We start from the raw sequence: 23,902 nt of genomic DNA, 5'->3' as shown, positions 1-23,902 counted from the left end.
AAAATTTAGGAAATTCTAGTTTCATTTACGAATTTCGAAGAAATTAATTCTGACGTGAAATTATGTTAAAGTTTCTTCTTCTTATCTTATTTTGCTCCAAAACTTATCCTAAGGAATGATTGTGTTGAACTAACTCCATCCATATTTTCTAGCATACAATCTATATTCTTCTTTAAGTAGTTTTAGTGGCAAAATGAAATAATTTTTTTCCTTCCTTAAGAATTTATAGACTATAAATTTATAATGTCTGAAAAAATTATATTGATTTGTAAAATTAGGAAGCAATAGTTCTTGAAAGTGAGTTTACGGATGTGCTTTTCAAGTCGGAGTTGAAATCAGTTCAATTGAAAAAACTGATAAAAATACAATTGATCAAGTTATTGAATTATGGAAAAAACAGATTCTGATTAGAACTGCAAATCCAGTAACAAAACTCTTTTTTCTTTTTAACCAGCACGAACCCGCGGGTAATTATTAATGGATAGTAAACTATAAACCTTATAGTTAATTTCTGTAGATTTCTGAGCGATATTCTTTATGAATGTTTCAAATTTATCTCATGTTTTTCATAAAAAAACTTTCGAAAGTCTATGAAAGTTCAAGCTGCATAAACTGAAATTATGATAATAAAATTAAATTATCGTAATAGAGCTGATTTATTAATTCGGTTCATCAAAATAGATGTTGTAATTTTTTCTATAGAAAGGAGGAAATTTTTTAATTAAAAGAACTAAGAAGAACAGTTTAACCTAAGGGATATAGGCTCGCCCCACTATATGTAATTTGGTAATATTTGTTTTTCGCAATTTTCAGTCAGTCAGTCAAACTGACACGGCCAAATTTATATTCAGATATTCAAAATTTCATGGTCGTAAATGTTTGTGCATAGTCTCCGCACATAGTGTCTAAATTTCATTTAGGTAGACATATTACGTTAAAAAAAATATTTGATCACAGCTTGATGCGCAATATATACTATTTATAGAATAATTTTCACATGAGTCACAATGACTTATACGATTTTTAATCAGACAATCGATTAAGATTTTTAAAGAATCTCTCAAGGCATATGAAAAATTTACAGAAGTCATAGTAAACGAAGTCAGACGTTTTGAATACAAAAAATCTTTTTCGAAAGAATGAATGATAATTCAAATAAAATTGCTGAGAAAAGTGCGGAAGCAGCAAAGCAAATTATTCTAATTAAGTCTTCGAAAAGATACGAAGAAAATATGTGATGTATTGCGACTGGCGTAAAAAATAAGAGATGAAAAGTGCTGATGGAAATGTATGTTGTTTTATTTTTTTTATGTGGTAAGAACAGTTTTTTTTTTAGAAGCATTCCGTTCAAAACTCAAATTTTGAGCCAAAAACATCAAATAGCTCTTCATTATGGTCTCAATACTCGATGGTCCAATCAATGATTATGGTTAATGAAAATGTCAACATTTCCCGTTATTCTGAATTAGCTTTTTTAAAAAGTGTGGACTAGCATCCAAACCAGTCGAAGGTGTCAACAAAGGAAGAAGTTGAAAGACTATTTACTGGTGAAAGTTATCGCATTAATTGGCATTGCCGGAGGTTGTCGAAAGGAAAGCATTTATAATTTAGAAGTAGACGATGTAGAGGATACTGGTTCTCAGTTAGTGGTATTAATCACTCAAAAACACATTTTAACTTCCATAATGCAGTTTTCCGGTGACAGCATAAGTAATATTGACATAATAATTGGAACTATTATTAATAGAACAAGGAAAGACAATTTTTAGGAGTCAAAAAATGTTAAAATTCGTTCAGTCAAACCAGAGTAATTTATGTTTAAAGGAAAATGCTTAAAATTTACACATTTCTTAAGATATCTCGTAATACGAGAAATATATAGACATGCGGTTTTCGCTATTGTGCTGCTAATTTTGTCTACTTTTATATTCCTGAATTAAAACTGCATGTTTTCTTTCAACATTTTTCAAGGATAGCTAGATTTAAAAAAAATAAATAAATTATAACTCTTACATTGGTAGAAAGGAGATCTCTTCAAAAAGACTGAGTTTGCATAGATAGGAAGTAGAACTGGACTTCAGGCGTTTTTTCATAATTAAGTTCCCGCTTCCCCCCCCCCTCTTATTTGAAGAGATAGATTAAAGCTTGTGAAATGAAATATACACTGAATTTTTTGAAGAATACGATAATCATAGTTTAAATGCATCTTGATTGGGCTAAATTTGTAAATTATTAATTTTATAATATTTGGAATTTAATTACACCCTCTGGCGGTGGACCTACAACTATGTAAATAATTTCCAGTATTTTCTCGAGGTCACTTTTGTTATAAATTTTCCAGAAGCTGTACTATAAACGTTGCCCGAGATATGGCTGAGAGATATTCTTATTGGGACACCCGGTACAACGATACCGTAAAGTGCCATTTTCCGGACTCAAATTTGTACTGTCGACTTCACAGTATGATTTTACCATAAGTATTTTGCCATATACAGATAGATTTAACTCGTATAGGAAAAAGTACCAAAAGTATACAAATAGTTTGCTACTTGCTACATACTCTGTCAAGGAACTTTTAGAAGGAAAATTATTTGTTTTCAAGAAAAGGTATTATTTGCGAATGTATGAGTGTTTTTGAATCATTGAAACAATGAAACCAGCAATTATTCAGAATAATTAAATATGGTGTTGACATTTCAACCAATCTTGGTCCAACATAAGCAGCATCTCTTTTCAAATTATCTGTGCATTGTAGATTGATGTCGTCGTCGCATTGGTGAGCAATCAGTCATAAGAAGAAAATTTGCTACTATTTTACGTCCAGACAGACGGTCAATATATTGTCTTCTCAATGTTTGAGAACAAATTTTTTTGAAGAACTCTTCGTAAAATGGGAACTATAGTTCCTCGTTCAGTTTATTCATTGTTAGTCCCGTAATATAAATATTTCTATTTGATTTAATGGATTATATTTCAACAGAATTAAAAGCTTTTAACGTATTATTCAACAAATGATAATAAGAATTGTCATAAATTGCTGCTGCGCTAAGTAGAAATCCGCAAATCCTCTAGGGTAATATTTTCAAACTTTCAGAATTAAATAGAAATTGAATTTCACCTCAAGCCGCTGTTCGAATGATAATATTTAGGGAAACGTGAAGTAATTGCAAAGTTTTTCCTGTTGTATTCAAGACTTACTCTATTTGATTTGGTATCCACGCGGCAACTAACTTTAAGTGGAATAAAAGAATTCGCTGATTTCAGCTCTGAAGTGAGACCGATGGGAAATCTTCGACACCTTGCCCAACTATTTACGAGAGAATCTCTGCTAAAAGGAGATTTTATTACGAAATTCAAGACTCAAGACTCGAGAATAGTATGCAGAAGATAATATAAAGTTGAAAATGGACCCTTTTAATCTTCTAGACTCTGTAGTCGTGTCATATTATATTTAGATGAATTTTAATGTATTTAAAATTAAAAGAGAACCTTTATAGCTTAATGAAATGTAGGATAAAAAAATTCATTTTCGATGAAAATGTGATAATAACCACAATACCTTTACTATATTAACCTTCAATCAGTTTTTGTCAAATCAGTCAGTGAAAATGAATCACGAGTTGCTTTAAATTGAAATTTGAAATTTCACAATTCGTTAATTTTATGGGGTTACTCAATAACTATAGTCTTCATCTACAGACATGATGATTTCGGGAATCTTTGTACGCATTATGTAGGGAATATCATGCTGCAATTATACTGTACGTATAGTAAAATTCATGATTTTTTTAACACAAATATTACACGCTGAGGATAACAGTGATCGAATGCATAAAATTTTTGGATAATTAAGAATATAAGTAGCATTGTGCAATTTATTTTGGTGATATGTTGTCCAGAAAATATGATTTTAATGAAATTAAGATAACTTGATGTACATTTAAAAGATGTCATTTGAGCTTACATATTTGTGAACAAGGTATTGTTAACTAATATTTCTGTTAAAAATTACAAACTTCACAAAATGATTTGAATTTCTGAAGAAGTACGATATGAGATGCTTTCTATGCTCATTATATCTAGAAAAAGAAATAGATGAAAGCAATTTCAAAAGAGGTTTCTAGAATTACTATAATTATTTCAAGTTTCTTTAAATATTAACATTACAATATTAAATGTTTCAACTAATTGTTGCCGCTCATGTGAACGCCATGAATATTGATCCGTAACATAAAACTAGTGACCAACCAAGTGTCAAAATTCCGGCACGTTCTGCAGGACACTATAGTATCAAATACGCTAGAACAATTAGTAATAGTATGATCAATTACCATCAAAATGGGGATTCTACACGTGAAAAAATATTTTATGCCGATTTATACATATTTTAAAAGTTTCGTATTTGTTCATTTGAAATTTCTAATTGACTACTTCAACAATATTTTTTCAATATTGATATGTTGGATCAAAAAAATTCTCAACACTTTATTTAACTCACTCTGTTTAGATGGAATTTTTTTATAGAATTTCCATTGAATTTCAACTAACCTATTGACTTTGAATTTTGCATTCTGTCTCTGTCTTGGCGACAAAAAATAAACAAATGTAAAAATTGTGAAACTTCCACTAATAGATGGTGCCTTAAGAAAAACAGAAAATTTCAATTTTCAGTAACAGATAGCGATTGTAATTTGAAAATGATATTTATATGGAACATGAAAACTATGAAGAAAGTTAGTTATTTCAAATGCCTTGGCTCTATTTGAGTTCCATTGACTGCTCATTACCTTTAAATTAAGTATGATTCCAATATGAATTATGTCGCTGAAGAATTTATAAGAAATATGCGTAAGCGGACAAGTGGTTATATCCTTGTCCTTGCAGTCAAATAGTTAGGGTTTTAAATTTGCATAGGAAGTGGCTCAATTTGCATTTTTGATTGAATTAACTTAATTTTACAAATTTATTCTATATGAGTCTCTAGTGGAGTTTGATTTCAAATGTAAAATAACTTCGATAGCACAATGGTTCGTTATCGTGGCTTACAATCCTATACTCGGTAGAATGAGTCCCATTAGGAATATGAATAAGAAATTCAGCTTTTTTAACAAATTTAAAAATGTACCACACAAAATCATCAAAAATTAAGAAGATTTTTGACATATATTTTGGTATAATTGCTCTTCTAGAATGATTTAAATACTAGATGCTGGTGACAACAAAGTTGAGAAAGTATATTTTGAACAAATAAGATCAGAAATGTAAAAAAAATTTGATTAGGTATATGAACTATCAATTTCTAACAATTTACTGAAAAATCCATTATAAATTCAGTTATCCATTATTAAGGATACTAACGCACAATGTGATTAAATTCAAATAATTAAAAAACGATTGTAATGTGTGAAAAATTCTTTGAGAGGAAATAAACATAGTATTATCATGATGAAGTTTGTGCTTTTTAAATCTTATCCGACTGTTCCCAAAATCGCTGAATGCATCAAACGCCCATAATCTTCATAATATTTCTATATTCATTCGCTTTTCAACTTTTCTACACACTCCAACAATTTTTAATAATATTATCTTCATCACATTGTACAATGAATTTTAACTCAATAACTAATTATTAGAAAGTAATAGTTTGTATGAGACCACTTCTTATTCATATTTCTCAACAACATACGAAAATTTTTTTTCAATGGATTTCATTTAAATTATTTTTTTTTTCACTCAATTTTCTTTTTCATATGCTTTATTCCGTCTTTTTTATTTTATCATCTCATATACATTTGGAACTAACTTGGCATATTGAGCATCTGAACTTTGTGTCTCCTTTTGATGGAATCTAATTAAACTACGCGATTAGTATTCCAAAATACAGTTAGCATGATCTTTTCTACCAAAAGTTACATTTGTCTTTTTTCCACAGTAGACAATATTTATGGCTCTAGCCCTTATCATGATTTGCAGTCTCTACATAATAATGACAAGTTTTCTAACAACTTCTAATTACTTTTTCTTATCTATCCTGATATGGAAGACAACTGCTTATGTCTTTTCGAGTTTTTTGCGCGCATCTGCCAAAATTCGTGGATACCAATAGGCTCTGTCCATGCGTTTATGTTCAGATTTACTGTAAGTACAGTATCTAATACACGATATAACAGGTGACTAGCTCCAACTTATCGTTAAATAGCCACACGCCGATCTTACAACAGCCCATAAACATTTTCGTGTGCGATAGGTGTTGTGGGTGCTCCAACTTCATGTTCATCTATCTATGACTTTCTAGGACATTTATATTCGCTATATAATGATATAACATGATATTTCAAGTTCTCCTAATGTAAAGGCCGCTTGACATAATGCAATACAATGTGCAAGAAATTGCATACTAGTCTCTGTAAACAGTAAAAGTACACAAATTCCTAACCTCAAGTTTTATCTAATACCTAGCTTAAAAATGAAAATAACAAAGCTAAGTTTTACGAAAGTCAGTTGATCTGTTAAGTCAAAAGTAACTAGATTGCAACTTGCACGCAATGAAAATAGCACAAAACCGATAATGTCCAAATCTTGTATAAAACAATCAAATGAACTTCATTTGCGTATGCTTTTGACCAAGAACTATTGCACTGTACGTTGTATTGCATCATGTCAAGCGGTATTAAAGATCAAATCTTTAAATCACTGCCCGTTGCGTGACATGCGACTCTCAAATTCAAGTTTACTGGGTAACTACAGGTGAAGTATAGAAAAATGGTAGGACATAATTGATAGATATTAACGAGTCAATATCAACAAGATGATTGAGCAAAAGTAAAATAACTGTATCAACGAAAATAGTAACCCATCATTTCATAAGTCCAGAATATGCGATAAGAGTAGTCAAGGTTCGAGAAGACCAAGTTCGAGAAAAAGTGAAAAATGAGGGTTGAATTGGAGAGAGGCTGGGCAGTCAGCTCAGAAAAGAAATGCTTTATAGCGACAAATGAAATTATATGATGAATAGCTATGAGATTAAGTTGAATTATATTTTTGTATAGTCCGATATACTATTTATAGTGTTCTAAACTTTTTAATATTAATTATATAAATAAATTTACAAGCGTTTAGATTTCATGTTTCTACTGAGGAACATTATATTATCCAATTTCTTCACATCACTAAATTTGATGGGTTTTTAATATCAAATATCGAAATATTATCATATTTATTAAAATTAACTAGTTTCTTTTAGAGTGAAAAGTTGTTGAATGATATACTAATCCAATCTTGACCTCTTAAATTATCATCATCAATAGGGTGTCGTTTTCTATTATAATAATGAAGAATTTATTATATGCACCCTTTGTATATCTGTAATTATACACATCCAAATGTTTCTGCTTGTAAATTAACAATTATTTTCGAGTATTCCTAATTTGAACGATAATTTTTGAATTATTCATGACCAAATATCTTTTTCTGTGTGTATATCAATTAAGCCGTCTTTTAACGCATCAATTAACAGAAACAATAACTTCCTCAATTCGATAACGGAAGGAATGAGGGTGCAGAGGGAAACGTGATCCTTCAGGATATATTACAGAGACATGCAGGGTCTCTTCAAAGTGTGCTGACCGTACTGTTTGCCGATCGCAGATGGCTGAAAACAATGACTCCTCAGAAGAGTGAGTGCATAATACAAAGCCTATTGTCCTTCATGCCAACGGCTGGTAGAAGTGCCTCTAAAATCGAAAGCTTGAAATTAAGAATTAATTACTTTTTTCAACCAACGATGCTTAGTTGGAAAATATATAACTATATATACTAGATTGATGATATATGTAGTTTTAAATTATCGTATCTATGGTTTGAAAGTACGTTGAAAATTTGAAAAAGATACAATTCATATCACTTATCTATTATTCTGTTTCACTCCTTGGGTAATGGAACAATAGACATCATTTTACGTCGACAATTATACAAAATGAATATAGAATTACAATATGAATATTCTACATTCTTTCAATCAAATTTTTGAGTAAATTTCCATGGCATTGGTCATTAAAATGTTGATATCTTTGGTGTTGATTTAGAGTGTTTTAGTTCTCAAAAATTCGTCAAATAGTGGACAGTGTTGCACATTCTCACCAGCTTAATATTTCTCTTATTTCTTCATACGACGTGCTATAACAATAAAAAATAACACATTCAAGAAATAATTTGCACACGTGTTTATATTTTCGACATTTTATTTTCCTCCTGTTCCAATTATTAAAAATTTCGATCACTAGCAATAAATACTTTTCAACGATATAAAAATGGATTTCGGACAATTTGCACTTCTTACTTCTTCATATCTCTCTACCGCATAGACAACCATATATGGATCCAAAATTTTGATATATTCTTTCTTTATTATCAAAGTATGGAACTAATTATCAATATCACTAGTAGAAATTTAATTATTTTCATTATAATTATTTTTTTTCCAAAGTGGCAACTCTGTGTTACTAATACGTGCTGAGCAATAATAGGCTGAAAACATCGACAAATATGAAGTGAGGAATTGTAAAATGAAGTTTTTTATAGGATATTTGGTGTCTTATTTGTATAGCAAAATATTATTTCTCAATTAATAACATAACTTTACTTATAAAACACAGTTTGATACAGTATCCTTATATGGTTTCGTATGAATTATATGAAATATATTAATTTTTCTTATAAATCAAGTATGGACATCATTAGAAATATATTTATTTCAGTGATGGACACCAGATGTTTTTATGACATTGTTCGGCATGTGGGTATAATTCCTGGTGATGGAGATTGTGAATTTATTGGCTCATCTCATGACGAATATTTCCCATTATCGTCAGTAAGGAAGGGCTATACTTTCTGATTATAAATATGGTGAATCCTCTGAATATGAGAATTATTCAGAAACTGAATTTGTTCTGACTACATGGAAACCACAGACAATCCAATAACAAATAGATAAAAAGTGAAAAACTGGAGAAAAGAGGAATTAATTCGATAAATTCGAAACTATCAGAGTTCAACGAAGAAAATTATAAGTTTTTAGGTTCGAACGATTTCCCGGAATATATAAGCAATTCGGAAATCCCCACAGATTTCGTCATATTTTCATTTTCAAACGACTTAATTCAATTGTAGTAGATGAATCAATCCAGAAATCTGTACAAGATAGTATAAACTAACCAGCAAATAATCTAGAAAAATCCATTGGTATAACTCCTTTTATATCGTAGGTTAAACTACTTTTTAGTAGAAGGCAGTGGAAATGTTTGTTTCATTTTAATGACGGCTCAAAATTTATAAAGCGATGCCTACCTGGACACGACAAACTTAACAAATCTACAACACATATCGAAAAGATTAGGCTACAACTTGTTTTGCTTCCCAAAGAATTGCAATGAATGGCAATTCATGAACAGATTATACCAACTAAAGCCCTACACACCAAATAATCTTAAAAAACCATCAGTCATCATTGTAAACTAAAACAATTTTAGTGTACCAAATTAATGTTATTCTTTAGTTGTTATTGCAGTCTTCTGTATTACCGTAAAGTAGTTAATACACTATTTTTAAAGTAATTGGATGATTCTTGGAATGATTCTTCTATATTTACATACACTATTTCTTTGAAATTTAGTTTTTTATATATCTCTTCTTGATATTCCTGGGCTATTTTTCTATTTCATAAATTCATATTGTATTTTTCTACACTATAAGTTGACAACTTCAAAAAAACATTCATAAAAGGTAAAGGTAGATGTTGTTTTCAATATCATATAAATTATTAATGACTCAAAAACCGCAATATATTTCGCCCTGATATTCGGTTCATTTGTATAAAAAATCGATTCAAAATCGCATGTTCTCGATGACAATTGTTTTCAGGAAAATTCAGCGTCCACGATCATACACATAGACTGATTATTCCTTTTGTGATAGCAGCTCGAAGTTTGGATTCGTTGCAAACTAGCGATGCTTGTTTACATCAAGTTATCACGTATAAAAGGGAGATCCATTGTCTGATGGAATCGAAAACAAAAAACAAATACCGTTTCGTAGAGAAGACGACGTTTTCAATTCATGCCTTTAACATTTTGAAATAATACGATTTTATCAAAAAATTTCAAGAGTAATGAAGGGTATGGAATAGTTGACTGTTTCACAAAACAATCTATCCTTGTTTTATGATTTATCAACATAAATTTATTCCTATAAGCAAAAATATACTTTTTTCACCCATCAGTCAATTAAATAATGTCTTTAAATCAACACAACTACGTAACGGTGCTCTCTATCAGGATCAATAATTATGAGTTAATATTTTTATACGATATTGTAATACATGCAAAATCTATGTTTTTTCAGTTAAAAATTTTAGAAACATTTAAATGTTCGATCTTACCATGTTATATTTTGACAGGTAGACAGCCGCACAGCATCTGCCAGCCGATTACAATTTAATGTAATAGAAGCTCTAGTGTGAAAGATGAACGCCATCTAGCGACACCAAATAAAATTTAATGTAATCGAAAAGGTGTTGGGTGATTCCATCTATTATTGGGTAACCGATTGTGGAATTATTGTCCCAGATGTTTGTAAGAAGTTAACTTCAACTAGACAGGAGTTTCTAGACAAAGTTTGTCTATTAATAGACATTAGCAAATTTCTACAGAAATCTAGAATTATACAAGGAGACAAATACAAATAATACGGGCGATAGAGAAGTGATATCTTAGTACCGTGTTTGTAGTCTCGTAATTAGTATAATGAATGGTTCAAGTTTTAAAGTTCCAAGAGCAAAACTAACTTGTACAATTTTATTAAAATTCCTTCACTCGAGAAAATTTACAATATAATAGTAATAAAAAACCTTGATATTGTGACCCTATTATTTATAAATGTGAAAATTAATACGAAGGGAACAAAAATGACACTTTTTCGTTCAATACAATGTTTGCTGAAGTTGAAGAATCTAAATATAGCAAAAATACAAACTTATGCCGAAAATATTGACAGTCTAATACATATTACGATTTTCATCACACTTCCAAACGGGGTCCATACATAACCATTTTGATTGCACACATATATCTGGTTTTCCTTTGCTCATAATCTTTACAGTGTTCTCTTTTATTAGGAAATATCTAGAAGAGGTTGAGGTGTTGTACATTCGGCAAATGATATCAAGATATAAGTGATTTCAACATAACGGCTGCCTTGATCGTTCAACACAAAGAATTACCTTTTGGCTAAAGGATCATTTTGACGAATGAATTGGAAGAATGAATGTGATACATTAGCCTGCTAGACCTCTTTAATTGATTTTATGTATGAGGAATATGTTTGTTGGAAAATTTATAAGGCATACTTGATTTTTCCTAAATTAGTTTTCTGTCATACAGGTCTAAACATTAAAAAATAGTAACTGGAATCGAGAATCTCTTGTATTGTATCTCTTAGAAGAGTGGTTTCATCTATGTGGAGATCATGTGTATATTTTCTATTTCAATGCCATCGGTAACCATAAGGTCTTTCCAATGAACATTCTGTTGTTCTGTTCTACTCGTAGTTCAAAGTCACACTGTAGACAAGATTATTACTGCTTCAATATAATTATATTGTAGTGAGGCTATTTTTCTTCTTGTAACTCGATTTCTGCCTATATGCGCAGTTATCATATATATATATTTTGATGGTAACCAGATCTTCTAGGCTAAAAGAGGTCGAACCTTCCTCCTTTGATTACTGTCAATCAATTTGCGAAAACCTCGGTGGTGTAATTTGTGGAGAAGAAGCAATAACGTTTACCAATAAATCAATTAAATTGTTGAGAACGCAACCCAGAAGAATATAGTATATCACCATGCAAAATCTATTGGACGATGTTAATGAGATCTATGTAGAGTTAATTGGAAGTTTTGGTTGCGTAATATATATTGAAGATAAAGAAAACAGACGCGACCGAAGTCCTGATGCAGCTTGATTCTATCGTATTCGTGAGTCAGTCGAGACAGATGTGATTTAATAAGTCGATTAATATGACCTCAAGTTAACGACTCTCGGGTCGGACATTTGGACCCCGCTGCTCGCTAGTAACATTAGACTAATCTGTGAGTTCATCAGTGGTCGAGAAGAACACCCAAGGTTTTATTATTTGTATTTTTGTACTTGCTATTAAAAATCCATCCTGATCATCAGACACAATTTAATAAGAGTCATGTTAAGGGCATTGAGTCCAACGGATGTCTCTGACGTGTGGTAATTCTACTCTCTCTAAGAGAAGATCAGAAGTTAGATAGGTTGTACGATTGGTAAAGTATCCTTCTTCTATTTGTAATTTGTCCTTCGCCTTTCTACCCTATATACAGATATCAGGGCTACAATAATATAATGAGAAAGTTTCTTGTATGTTCTAGTTTTAACACCCTCTAAGTTTCATTTGTGTGAAATGAACAATTATTTTAATAGCTTTTACCACATAGTGGAGGCTCAAACTCCCCCCTAATATACCGATATGGCATGATATAATAATATACTCAATTTAATATTATGGTTATATGTACCCGTATATGCATCCAAACAAATGTTACATAATGTTTAATAAACGATTATGTGCCAAATGAGCCAAGTATTCGGTAACAGATTTTGTTGAATTGAAAATTAATGTTTTGAATTGTACAATTTGAATGTAAATTTTTGATGTACTTCGAAAATGGAAACTTGATGAGAAATGACAGTAATCCATGGTTCTTTTAATTGAAAACAAGCCCGTGTATTCACTCAGAACACTTAAGAACCATTTTTTATTTACTCGTTCAACGGTTATTTTAACGGAATGCCATCGAGTATATATTTCAAAGACTAATATTATGTTTTTACTACTTCTCTATATCATCTCTCAATTATTGTTTGTGTGATTAATATTCATTGAAATTTGAGTACGGCTGAGAATAGTGATTGAAGTAACGTTAAAAGACACTCAATGGAGCTTCAAACCATAAACGGGGTTATAGAGCTAACTTTATAATAATTATAGGCCTTAAAGTTGCGAGATCAGAAGTTATATTTAAGTATATCTTCTGAATTATACATTCGAACATTATAAATTTTTAACAGATGATTACACATGTCCATGTAGTGTGCTTGACGGAATAAATAATTCTATGCTACTATCTGACGTCCAGGGGCGGTTCATTCCTAATGGTTAACAATTCGTAACTTTCACAGGGACAACCTGTATAATTTAAAAATAGCAAAAATAATTTTTTCGATCGATTGTTCAGGAGATATGTAGATTTTTATATCGTTGTACATGACAAGGAAACTGTTGGCTATAAAGAGAAATTCTAAAGAAAATTATCATAAATTGTGATTAGTTGTTGAAAATACAGGAGATATTAAAACAAAACCAAACATTTCTAATTGAACTGCATACTGTCGAACATCGAACTATTTACATTAGGAAAAAAATTAAAACGTAGGAATTTAGTTGGCTAGTCAACAACTTATCAAATAAAACAGAAGACTACAATAAATGTTAGTTGTGGCTTCATGGTACTTCCACTCCACGTCCTACGGAGAATATTTAAATGTTCACTGACGAAGCTGGGTTCACACGAGTCAGTTTTTTTATTTCAGTTTAATGTGCCTCGACATCGCTGGTCATTAGCACACAAAAACAATCATAAGATACATACTCGTAAGTTAAATAAAGAATTGTTACAAAATCTATTATAATACAACCTCCTTGAGGTTGGTTTTCATATCAAACTGTTGATATGCGGTATTCTTTACAGTCGGCGAGGATGTGCTTATCAGTTACAGGAACATGACAACTTTGGCAGATAGGACGACTTTCTGACGACATCAAATAGCCGTGTGGTTGATGCGAAGTCTTCTTATTGCCACAGCACAGAATCACTAGTGTTTCTATCAAAACTCGTACTTTGATATTTTTATGATGAGTTAATAATGAACAAAAACCATTACCTGAATTTTCTAGTTGTTGATTAACTTTCAACAAATTTTGATGCCGTTGTTAGGATAATTGAAAATTTTAATGAATGAAGCCTGGCAAGTTATTGAAACTTATGGAAAAGTAATAATAATATCAAATTGAGGAAATAAATTTTCGAATTTCCTTAATCACTTGTGGAATTGATAACACGAATTATACTTGTGTTCCAATTATCACTAATACTACTTTTAACTTGATCATCGTGAACGATAATACGTTCATAAGACTAGGTTCTCCTTCAGTAATTAATTGAAGTGCTGCAGATATCTCGCTAGATTCTATTAATGGATCCTTGAAACTGGGCTTTATCAGATTATCCTGATAGTGATTGTTTCTACTTAAACAGTGGCTTATCCTATACGCGTGTATTGAAAAAACATTATTCTGATTATATTGCATGGACCACAAATGTACATTCGTGAAAAGAAAAGTTTTCGCAATACGTTCCATATTTTTTATGTTCATCATAAAATGTGTAATTTTCAAATTAAGGATTTAACAGTGAATGTCTACATAATGCAATAATATTTAGACATAAAATAAGAGTGCTTGTATTTTCAGAAGAATTTTACCCACTTTCAGTACCAATCCCTTGTTTTTACCAGTGCTGTCATTGCCATGATTATATAATTGGAATTTACAACCATCTACACCACTTGCCCATTCAGTGAGAATGAATAAACCTACAAAAATATGCAGGAAACACAATGTTAGACAAAATGGCCAAAGAGGTCCGAATTTCAACCTGAATCGCCAAATGTAAAGGATATTTAAGTGAAGTTTACAGAGGGTATTTTTATTGAATCACAAAATAGAAAGTTGCTGTGAGATATTAATTTTGTAAAAAAACTCACCATGCAACAATTTAGTGCTTGTAACTTATTCGTGAGGGAAATTTTTGGTCAACATAATGAGTGCAAACTACGAGTAGCTAGTTAATGAAACTTTTAAATTCCTAGATTCGCTTAGCTTCTAAGTTTCATTGAAAATTCACATTCCTGAGAATTTATGAATTATTAGCGACCAGCAGGGTGAACGTTTCTACCAAGATATAAAAACTATGGATATTTGGTAACATGTGTAATTCCTGAAAAGCCCCCATGAAAAGAGAAATAAATTGTGTTCGAAGTAACTTTCTTTGAACACCTACGTGTTATAGTTCATTATCAATAAATATTGAACATGATTGTTTTGTATCTGGATTTTTCAATGTAAAAAGAAAACCTTACATGTACCAGCTTTTTTCTAAGCATTTGAATATTTAGATAGGTTCCTTCTATATAATGAGCTATTCAGTTATCTTCCAGAGTATTGGTTATTTTCTTTGAAAAATAATGTTTCTCTCATTATATTTTATCAACTTTTGAGCTATAAGACAAAAGTTCTTATAACTTTTTCTAATTTTATGGGAGTGATTTCCAGTTTTTATTCTGAGAATTCCAAGAATTTGAAATCAACCAATTTTGTGAGTGTGTAATCTATCATTTTCATAAGTGTCGTGGGAAAAATGTTTTATGTATTTGTTATTTCATATAACGATATATATTTTGCACATATATAGCAGTTATTTTTACTGACAAAAACTTCTTGAATAGTACGTCTATGAAAGAAGTCACTAGGATGTTGGAAAATGACGCCGCTGGTCTGTGACATGTTCACGACATTTTTACGTCCCCAGAACGTGATTTTATTGGTCATATAACGTAAAAAATAACTAAATATTGACGTGAAAAAAAGACGACACCATGCTACTTGGTTTATTATATTTTTCCATTTGATTATGATAAAAATTTGAGAAATTGAAAAGTAACTACAAATAAGTAATTTTTCACTTATCTTTCTGAGTAGAATGTCGTGTCAATTGCTCGCATGATAAATTATATTCAGCCAAGGTTGTGTACATAGCTAATATTTGAATTTTCATTATCATTGCCATACATATCAAATTCACTCCAGGGCTATAATACCCTAGATTCTCTGCATATTATTATAATATGTAGAATATTCACTTTCCATGCTATGAGGAATAGTTGTAATGTTTTGAGATTGGAATTAGATATAGATAATCATTTTTCTCAAAGTAGGAATTAACACATTCAAATATAGAAAATGTCTCATAAATATGTTTTCACTTTGTTTAATAAATAACCATTCGTAAAAAAATTGTGGAGACCTTATGCTTGAATACGAAAAATTGTAGCACTGCTTTTTCAACAACTCCTTTAGAACCAAACTTTTCCCCACGCAAGTATTTCGCAATGAATGAATAGTAATCTGACGATGCAAGTTCTGGATCAATTGCTGAACTAATAGGAGTCCAATACCACCAAATTCTTCGATTATATTCCGCGTAACTTCCACAGTATTTAGTTTAATATTGTCTTGTTGTAAGAGAACCCACTTTCGGTTAACTTAAACTGAATATTTTATCGATGAAACTTCACACATATGCATTATTTGGAACAATTTTGAAGTACAGTGAACGTTCTTAATTCCACCAGACACACATCAAAACTTTTCTCTCGAATCGACTTCTCCTTACGACGGGTTCTGGTAATTGTCCTTGGTGTAACCTGATTTTCCATGCTAGGGTTGTTTGGACAATCATTTTCGATCGCAAGTAGAAAAACGTCTAATGAAACGATCATCTTTCAGCTGAGCAAAGAACTATTCACACACTTGACGTTTCACTTGGACATCTATTAAGTCCTATGGCACCATTCGAGTACTTTGACAGATATTTGAATAAACTCGCAGTCCAATTATAAATTTTATTGATTCGATCGAATAAAACCTAGCACTCAAGGCCAAAGGAAATCGAATTCCACAACTTTTTGCAGTAGGACCGTAGCACAGTAGCTCTCAAAAACCACTGAGCCGGTATTAGAACAAATGCATTTTTATTAAAATAAATCACTGTAAATTTTTTAATTTGAAATTTTGATTATTTGTACACTCGTACTTCAAATGAGAGCGCATCTAATAGCGATTAAGAACTTTTGAAAAAACTGTACCGAGATATGTGAAATATTGAAAATATATACATCGAGTCAAATGTAATCCAGACATTCAGAAAGTTTACAAAGGACTCAAGTCTCTAACTTTTAAAGTAAAGGAAATATGATTTTTTTAAAAGTGCTTTAAAAAACACGCTAAGCGTCTAAATTTGTTCCAGCAAAATAAGTGGGTAAATTTTCGGGAAATTATAATAAAAATATTGGCTGCATTGGAGGAGGCACAGAGAATGAGTTTTCTCATAATATACGTGGATATATTGAAAAATTTTTAGCCTGCTATAGAACCAAACAAAAAATGTTTCTTCTTGCTCTGCAAACCAGACCTCCACACCTTTTATTACCTCCTCGTTGAAAGAAAATTCATGACCTTTTAAACTTTTTGTCAGTTGAAGAAAGAGACTCATAGTCGGACGGAGCCAAATCTGGTGAGTAAGGGAGATGTTCTAGTGATTCAAATCCTAAATCACGAATATTTCGCATGACAACATGAGATTTGTGTGCAGGGGCGTTATCCTGCAAAAACAAAACACCTTTGGATAGCTTTCCGCGTCTTTTCTCTTAATTTTTTTCCTGTAGAGTTGTCAGTAATGTCGAATAGTAATTTCCAGTTATTATTCTACCCTTATACAAAAATCAATCATGATTACTCTATGGCAATCCCAAAAAACTGAAGCAACAACTTTTCCAGCAGATTTTTGAACACGAAACTTCTTAGATCTTGAAGAACCAGAGTGTCGCCATTCTATCAATTGTTGCTTTGTTTCTGGATCGTAGAAATGTACCCAAGTCTCATCCATAGTAACAATTCGGTTCAAAAAGTCTACATTGGTTTCAAATCGAGCACAGATTGAACGCAATGCTTCTACCCTTGCACGCTTTTGGTCAACATTCAAACATTTGGGGATCCATTTGGCAGCGATGTTTCTCGTGTCCAAATTGACGTGAACCATATGATGAACGCATTCGTATGAAATATTCAGTGCTTCAGATATCCGCTTTAGCTCAATTCGACGGTCTGATAAAATCATGTCATGAACTGCATCGATATATTCGGGGACTGTCACAGAAGCTGGCCTTCCCGATCGGTCTTCATCTTCAATGGAAAATTTACCTCTTTTGAAGCTTGCAGCTCAATTTTTTCACGGTCGCATACAAAGGACTTTGATCACCAAGGGTATTAAACATATCCTCGTAAATCTGCTTACCTCTTAACCCTTTTAAATACAGGTAATTGATGATGCTTGATACTCCAATTTTTCGATTTTCACAATTTTGGTGGACATCTTTCTTCTTTTAATTTATTGGTTTACTTTAAACTTTTACGACAAACTTTACACTTACACTTCTACTAAGTTATTGTTCGTTGCTATGGTAACGCAATATTTTGTTTATGCATGGAACTGGACTAGGCTAACTAGATATCAATACATCCCCGTATCATCATGCAAAACTTTATTTCTATAATTTAGAAATGTAAAATAATACAGTGATTTATTCTAAGGAAAACGCAGTTCTCCTAATTCGGACTCAGTGACCTTTAAGGGCTATTTCCAAAGTTTGGTCCCACTTAAAAATGACGGGGAACATTTTTTATGCCGTAGATTATCCTGAGTAACCTAGGTTTCATTTAATTATACCTTTGAATCACCTACCCTTAGAAAACAGCGAGATAGCTGGACGTTTTTACTTCAATAAGATATAACCTAGTGATTTCAAATGTATGGTATCTTTATAAGGTCCTAGGGAGTCCGATTTTTAAGAAAAAGATAATTGCTATTTAACCCAGTTGGAGTTGATGGATCTCATTGCAGATTCTTATTTGTCAAAAGAAAAAGCTGAACTAGGATTGAGATTACAACATTGAAATCTTCTGCAAAATGATTGATAGAAAATATTAAAGAAATCTGCTGGGTTTGGAAAGAGAATGAAGAATTTATACGAAGCCAAGAACGGACATAGGACATAGGACTTGATAGGGAAGGAAAAAAAATATCTTCCAAAGGAGTAATAATTCTGGACTATAAACAAAAGAGATGATAACTAAATTTAGTTGATCACAACCCCCTATAAACATACCATCAACTCAGATAGATAATGAACATAAAAATCGATTTTCACACATCTATTTCGAGTTTTTTTTTTCAATTATTGGTGAGGAGAAAGGTGAATAGATATCAAGATCCTAGAACTTCAAACGATAATACGGAGTGAGCCAAACGAGTAATTTGCATACGTTATGAATATTTTGTATATATGAAAGGATTTTACTCAAACACTGAAGGAAATATTTGCTTTCATTGGGCAGCGTTTTCAGACCCACGGCAACTTGTGTTTGTATATCATTCAAATGATGAAATAACAGATCGGTTTTGGAGAACATTCTGTTTTCAGTTCGAATCACTTATCTCTTGGAATAATTTGTTCATTGTATAAGTGTTTAATTGAGAGGAAATATCAAACGAAGTGAATAAGAAGTAACTAGAACACGCATGTAATTAACGTTTTATTCACAATCACAGTTTTGTAATCAGAAATTCAGATATTCCTTATCTAGAAATAATATGAAATTTCGTAATGGAGAAGCTGCGCTGGTTCAGGTAGCTATAGAGGAATAAAGAAGTCTATGTACAGGGTGAGTCATTTGTATTTATATGAATATAAATTACAGCTACCATGTTTTGTCCCTCTTGAGGTATTCAATTGAAGAGTTGGTGTAGAATTTCGATCCCGATGTATCCATCCAATTTAGAAACGTGAAGTTTACAATATTGTTTCAGGACATTACCAATAAACCTTGAACTATCAATCGTGATATTCATAAACAAGTGTAGGTCACGTCGGCCAAATTCAAGTTTCAACTATCTTATTAGTTCAAATAGAACAATTATATTTTCAATGAATTGTGTAATATATTTTTCCATTATAAGGGTTCCCTATATCTATTTCAACCGTTCCGAAGCAGTAAGTATTTTGGATTTGGTATATTTGGATTACACATTATTCGAGATATTGTTATATAACAATATCGGTGTCGTACTTGTCGAAGGATTTGTATTTTGCCTCAAAATAGGCTTCAGTTTCAGCAATTGCTTCTTCATTTGAGCTGAATTTATTACTCATCAGCGAGTAGCCAGTAGTGACTTAGAGCCAGATGTGAACTAATCAGTGGATTAGGAGCAAGTCGAACTGTAATTTGTTCATATGAGACTGTTCTTTGTGATTTTTGCATTAAAATGATCCAGCAACTCTATGTTGTATTCGCTATTGATTATCTCTCCCTTTTGAGGTATTAAACGAACAATATTCCATGTGCATCCCAAAATATTGGAAACCATCACCTTTCCAGCTTGCTATTTTGCATTTGGACGCTTCGGACGTGGTTCACCGGCTGCAGTCCCCTCAGATGATGATAGTTTTGGTGCGGAGAGAAGTGATGGATCCATGTTTCATCAATTATCACATATGAACGCAAAAAATCTGATTTATTGAGTGTAAACATGGCAAAATACTGCTCTGATTCATCAACACGTAGTTATTTTTGATCGGCTGTGAGTTAAGGCGGCACCCACTTTTCGAAAAGCTTTCTTATGGTCAAATGTTCATGCATAAATGAAAACACAATACCTTCTGATATCTTTGCGGTCTCAACTGTCTTACGGAATTACAATTTACGATTAGATATAACCAATTTGTGGACTTTTTGATGTTTTATGAAGTACCCACCTCAATCAGATGACCAGAACGTTCACCATCATCGGTGTTTATACGACCACGTGTAAATTTAGCAAATCAATAACAAATGGCTCTTTTCGATGGAACAGGATAACTCTATTGAAGCCATTGCTAAGCTCGGACTGTATTTTTTTATCAAGAAGCAATGATAAATTAACACACGAAATTATTTTGAATCCATTGTTTCGAAAATAACCAAAGCAGCTTTACTTAAATGGCTGTCCCTTTTTTCTGACTAATCGAAATGCCATGAAATTTCCCACATGGTCTTTTGAAAGCTGCTGCTTTATAAACATCATATGATTTTGACAATGGCAACGCCATCTGTTTGCCAGTCACACCACATATTGTGTGATGTAATATAATGAATTGTTTCTAGCTTTAAAATGTCAAAACAGTTACAAAAAATAAATTACAACAATTGCTCGAATTAAGCACAACTTGTAATACAGATTGTAACCCTACGCTCAAATGATAGTCATTGCTTGAAATATCACTTGTATCTTCTGAATATACGTTCCTAATCTGCATTTTCATATCATCGGAAGTAGTCAGTGAATTAACATACACAATATTTGGCACATAAAAAGAAACTTGGCGATCTGAGCGACAAACTGCTTGGAACTTCCCATCATATCTATTTAATTCAAAAATTTGTAGATAATTGCAATCACATTTATTGATTCTGACAGTAAATTTTTATGAAACGTTTGTGAATAATATTCTCTTCCTCCGTGACTCGATCAAGTGCTTATAAGCATATAATTAATTGCTGTATAGATACTAATGCAGTTGAATATGATACTAATACTATTTATGCTCCCAAAGAATCCTAGAAACACTTGCAATGGCTGCACTTACACCTGTAGATCTGACAATTTTTCCGATACTTGTGATCGGCTTTATATCTACTGATATAACTGTCATCGTTTTCTTTTGCTTCGAGTGAACAACAATACCTATATCTCGAAATATATCATCATTACAAAACATATCTTTTGCGGATGGTTTCGTTTAGGATATTTTTGTGCGTCTATCCTTGACGCTAGCTCTGCAAACTGTCACCATTTGTCTAACGTGGACCGTACAAATTTAAGACGCCGTCTTTATGATTATCCTCATCGTTGCCCAAAAGATCGTTAATCAATCAATTCCCAACGAGAAGCGATACAAATAATAGATTCGAGATATTCCAAAATATACTGTTGCAATCCATATAATATATAACTATAACTCAAGATTCAAATATTCAGTAGTGATAAAAAAGTTACTGGTAGTAGAAGATTCTGAATTAAGATTCTGAACTAAATTCTACCGCTAGGGATAAAGCCATAAACCTGGAAAAAAATACGTGAAAAGTATGATGAAAATATAAAGTACAAATAGTATATTATTAGTAGAGATTTAAAATGAACGTTAGACGGTTAAACTTATGTAAGGAAATATTTTTTTAGGTGAGATTCCTCTTAAGAACCATAATACAAATCAAATAACCGTAACAGGAGAAAGAAACTTATGAACAGAGTAAATCAGTTACAAATTTAATAATAAGTGTGTTGCGTTGTTTTAAAATTGATTATTCACACTAAGATTGCCAAAAGTTTCTAAAACACTACAAGGAAACTGTGGACGATTAAATAATCCAGAAGGCGGGAAGTTATCGCACAAATTATTTGATACAAAAATTTCGTTTCAGAGTATAACATTAAATGAAATTCATAGTGAATACGTAAAATATTATACGATTTAAGCTCAATGCGTATAGTTACTCCCCTAATGTAAATATTCAATTTAACCAAGAAACTAATTGAAAAATCATCCCCATGGCGAATTCCTGCAGATTTAATCAATATTTATTAGCATTCGTAAATGATATTGCAGTAGTGCATTGACATACATATTTCAGTGCCATTCAACTCTTCACAAATAATTCGATGAGTTGATCCAAATTAGCTTAAAACATAACACTGTCCATTATTCATTAATGTGTCAACCAATTCAAATATTCAACAATAACTGGAATTCCACATTACATTTTGTGAAGCACACTAAACATTCCAACGCACTTACCTGTAAGAATTGCTAAATAAATCCAACGTAATAACATTATGAAGTTAACTTGAATATAATCTCCAAATGAGTGAATCCTGCTCGAAAAACGAGAAGAAATTTACTGAAATGTCAAATAGTCGTTACGCGATTACGGCATCGAGTAGAACCCCGCTTTGTTTATTTGGCAATGATATAAGACAAGCATGTTAGCATCTTAGACGCGATATTACGGTTACAACCTCTTTCGGTGTTAGCCGCCGCCACACTGAGAGCGTCGGGATGCTGAGCTTGCGCATCTTTCTACCCCGAGGGGGCGGCGACCCTTTTCGCAGATGGACTCACTGTGCCCACTTCAACTACTTTTTTATACGATTGCAGCGCACCGGTCGATTTTTTACTCTTCAAACATTCCGTTTCAGGTCTTATTTGACACAAAAGCAATACTTTCATACATATATATACAGGTTGTAGAAATGCTGGAGGCTTGAGAGATATTAAGAGACTCGTACGTTTTTCACAAACGTATCAGTTCAAGTGAAATATGAATACGAAAAAGATAATGTTGATTGAAAATTGTCAGCCGCAGTTGGATAGATGACAAGAGTTTTGTGTTGTTGTGGGGCGGATCCCGCAGTGCCTAAACATAGGATGTAGTACAGGATGGTCAGGATTTTAATCAAATATGGGGTGACCTAGTAACTCGCACATGATAGAGAGGGTGTAAATAGAGCATGGATTTTTTAGATTTTAAAGAAATAAATAAATATAAAGAATGAGTTATTAAAGTTCTTAATGCCCACTACGCTTTTTGTGAGACTCATATTTATATCGTTTTCATTTTGAAAAATATATATTACGTTTTGTATTGTGATGAAATGCAACTTTGAATTGATAATACTCTTTAAATTATTAAAATTATTAGAAAAACTGATTATAATATTATAAAATATTTCGTATTTTTTCAGGATTTCTGGAATCCAGTGGAATCGATTGAAATTATACAGATGTATGGCTACTCCAAAATAACCTTTCAACAGAGATGTACAAAATA

At 31.8% G+C, this 23,902-nt stretch overlaps 1 protein-coding gene across 5 annotated transcripts in view; it reads right to left on the bottom strand.

The window, feature by feature from the left end:
• The window catches only part of LOC130896195 (cell adhesion molecule Dscam2), a 260,584-nt gene extending 237,466 nt beyond the window's left edge, over positions 1-23,118 (bottom strand). For all 5 annotated transcript variants that reach the window (XM_057804116.1, XM_057804113.1, XM_057804114.1 and 2 more), the window contains exon 1: positions 22,870-23,118. In XM_057804116.1, coding sequence (XP_057660099.1) covers positions 22,870-22,906 — 37 coding nt within the window. In that variant the 5' untranslated portion in view covers positions 22,907-23,118. The remainder of the gene's footprint in view (positions 1-22,869) is intronic.
• Positions 23,119-23,902: the final 784 nt, after the last annotated feature.

The sequence above is a fragment of the Diorhabda carinulata genome, chromosome 7, assembly GCF_026250575.1.
Source record: "Diorhabda carinulata isolate Delta chromosome 7, icDioCari1.1, whole genome shotgun sequence".
Classification (NCBI taxonomy): domain Eukaryota; kingdom Metazoa; phylum Arthropoda; class Insecta; order Coleoptera; family Chrysomelidae; genus Diorhabda; species Diorhabda carinulata.
The sequence above is the reverse complement of the archived record's forward strand: the minus strand, read 5'-3'. Positions and strand labels throughout refer to the sequence as shown.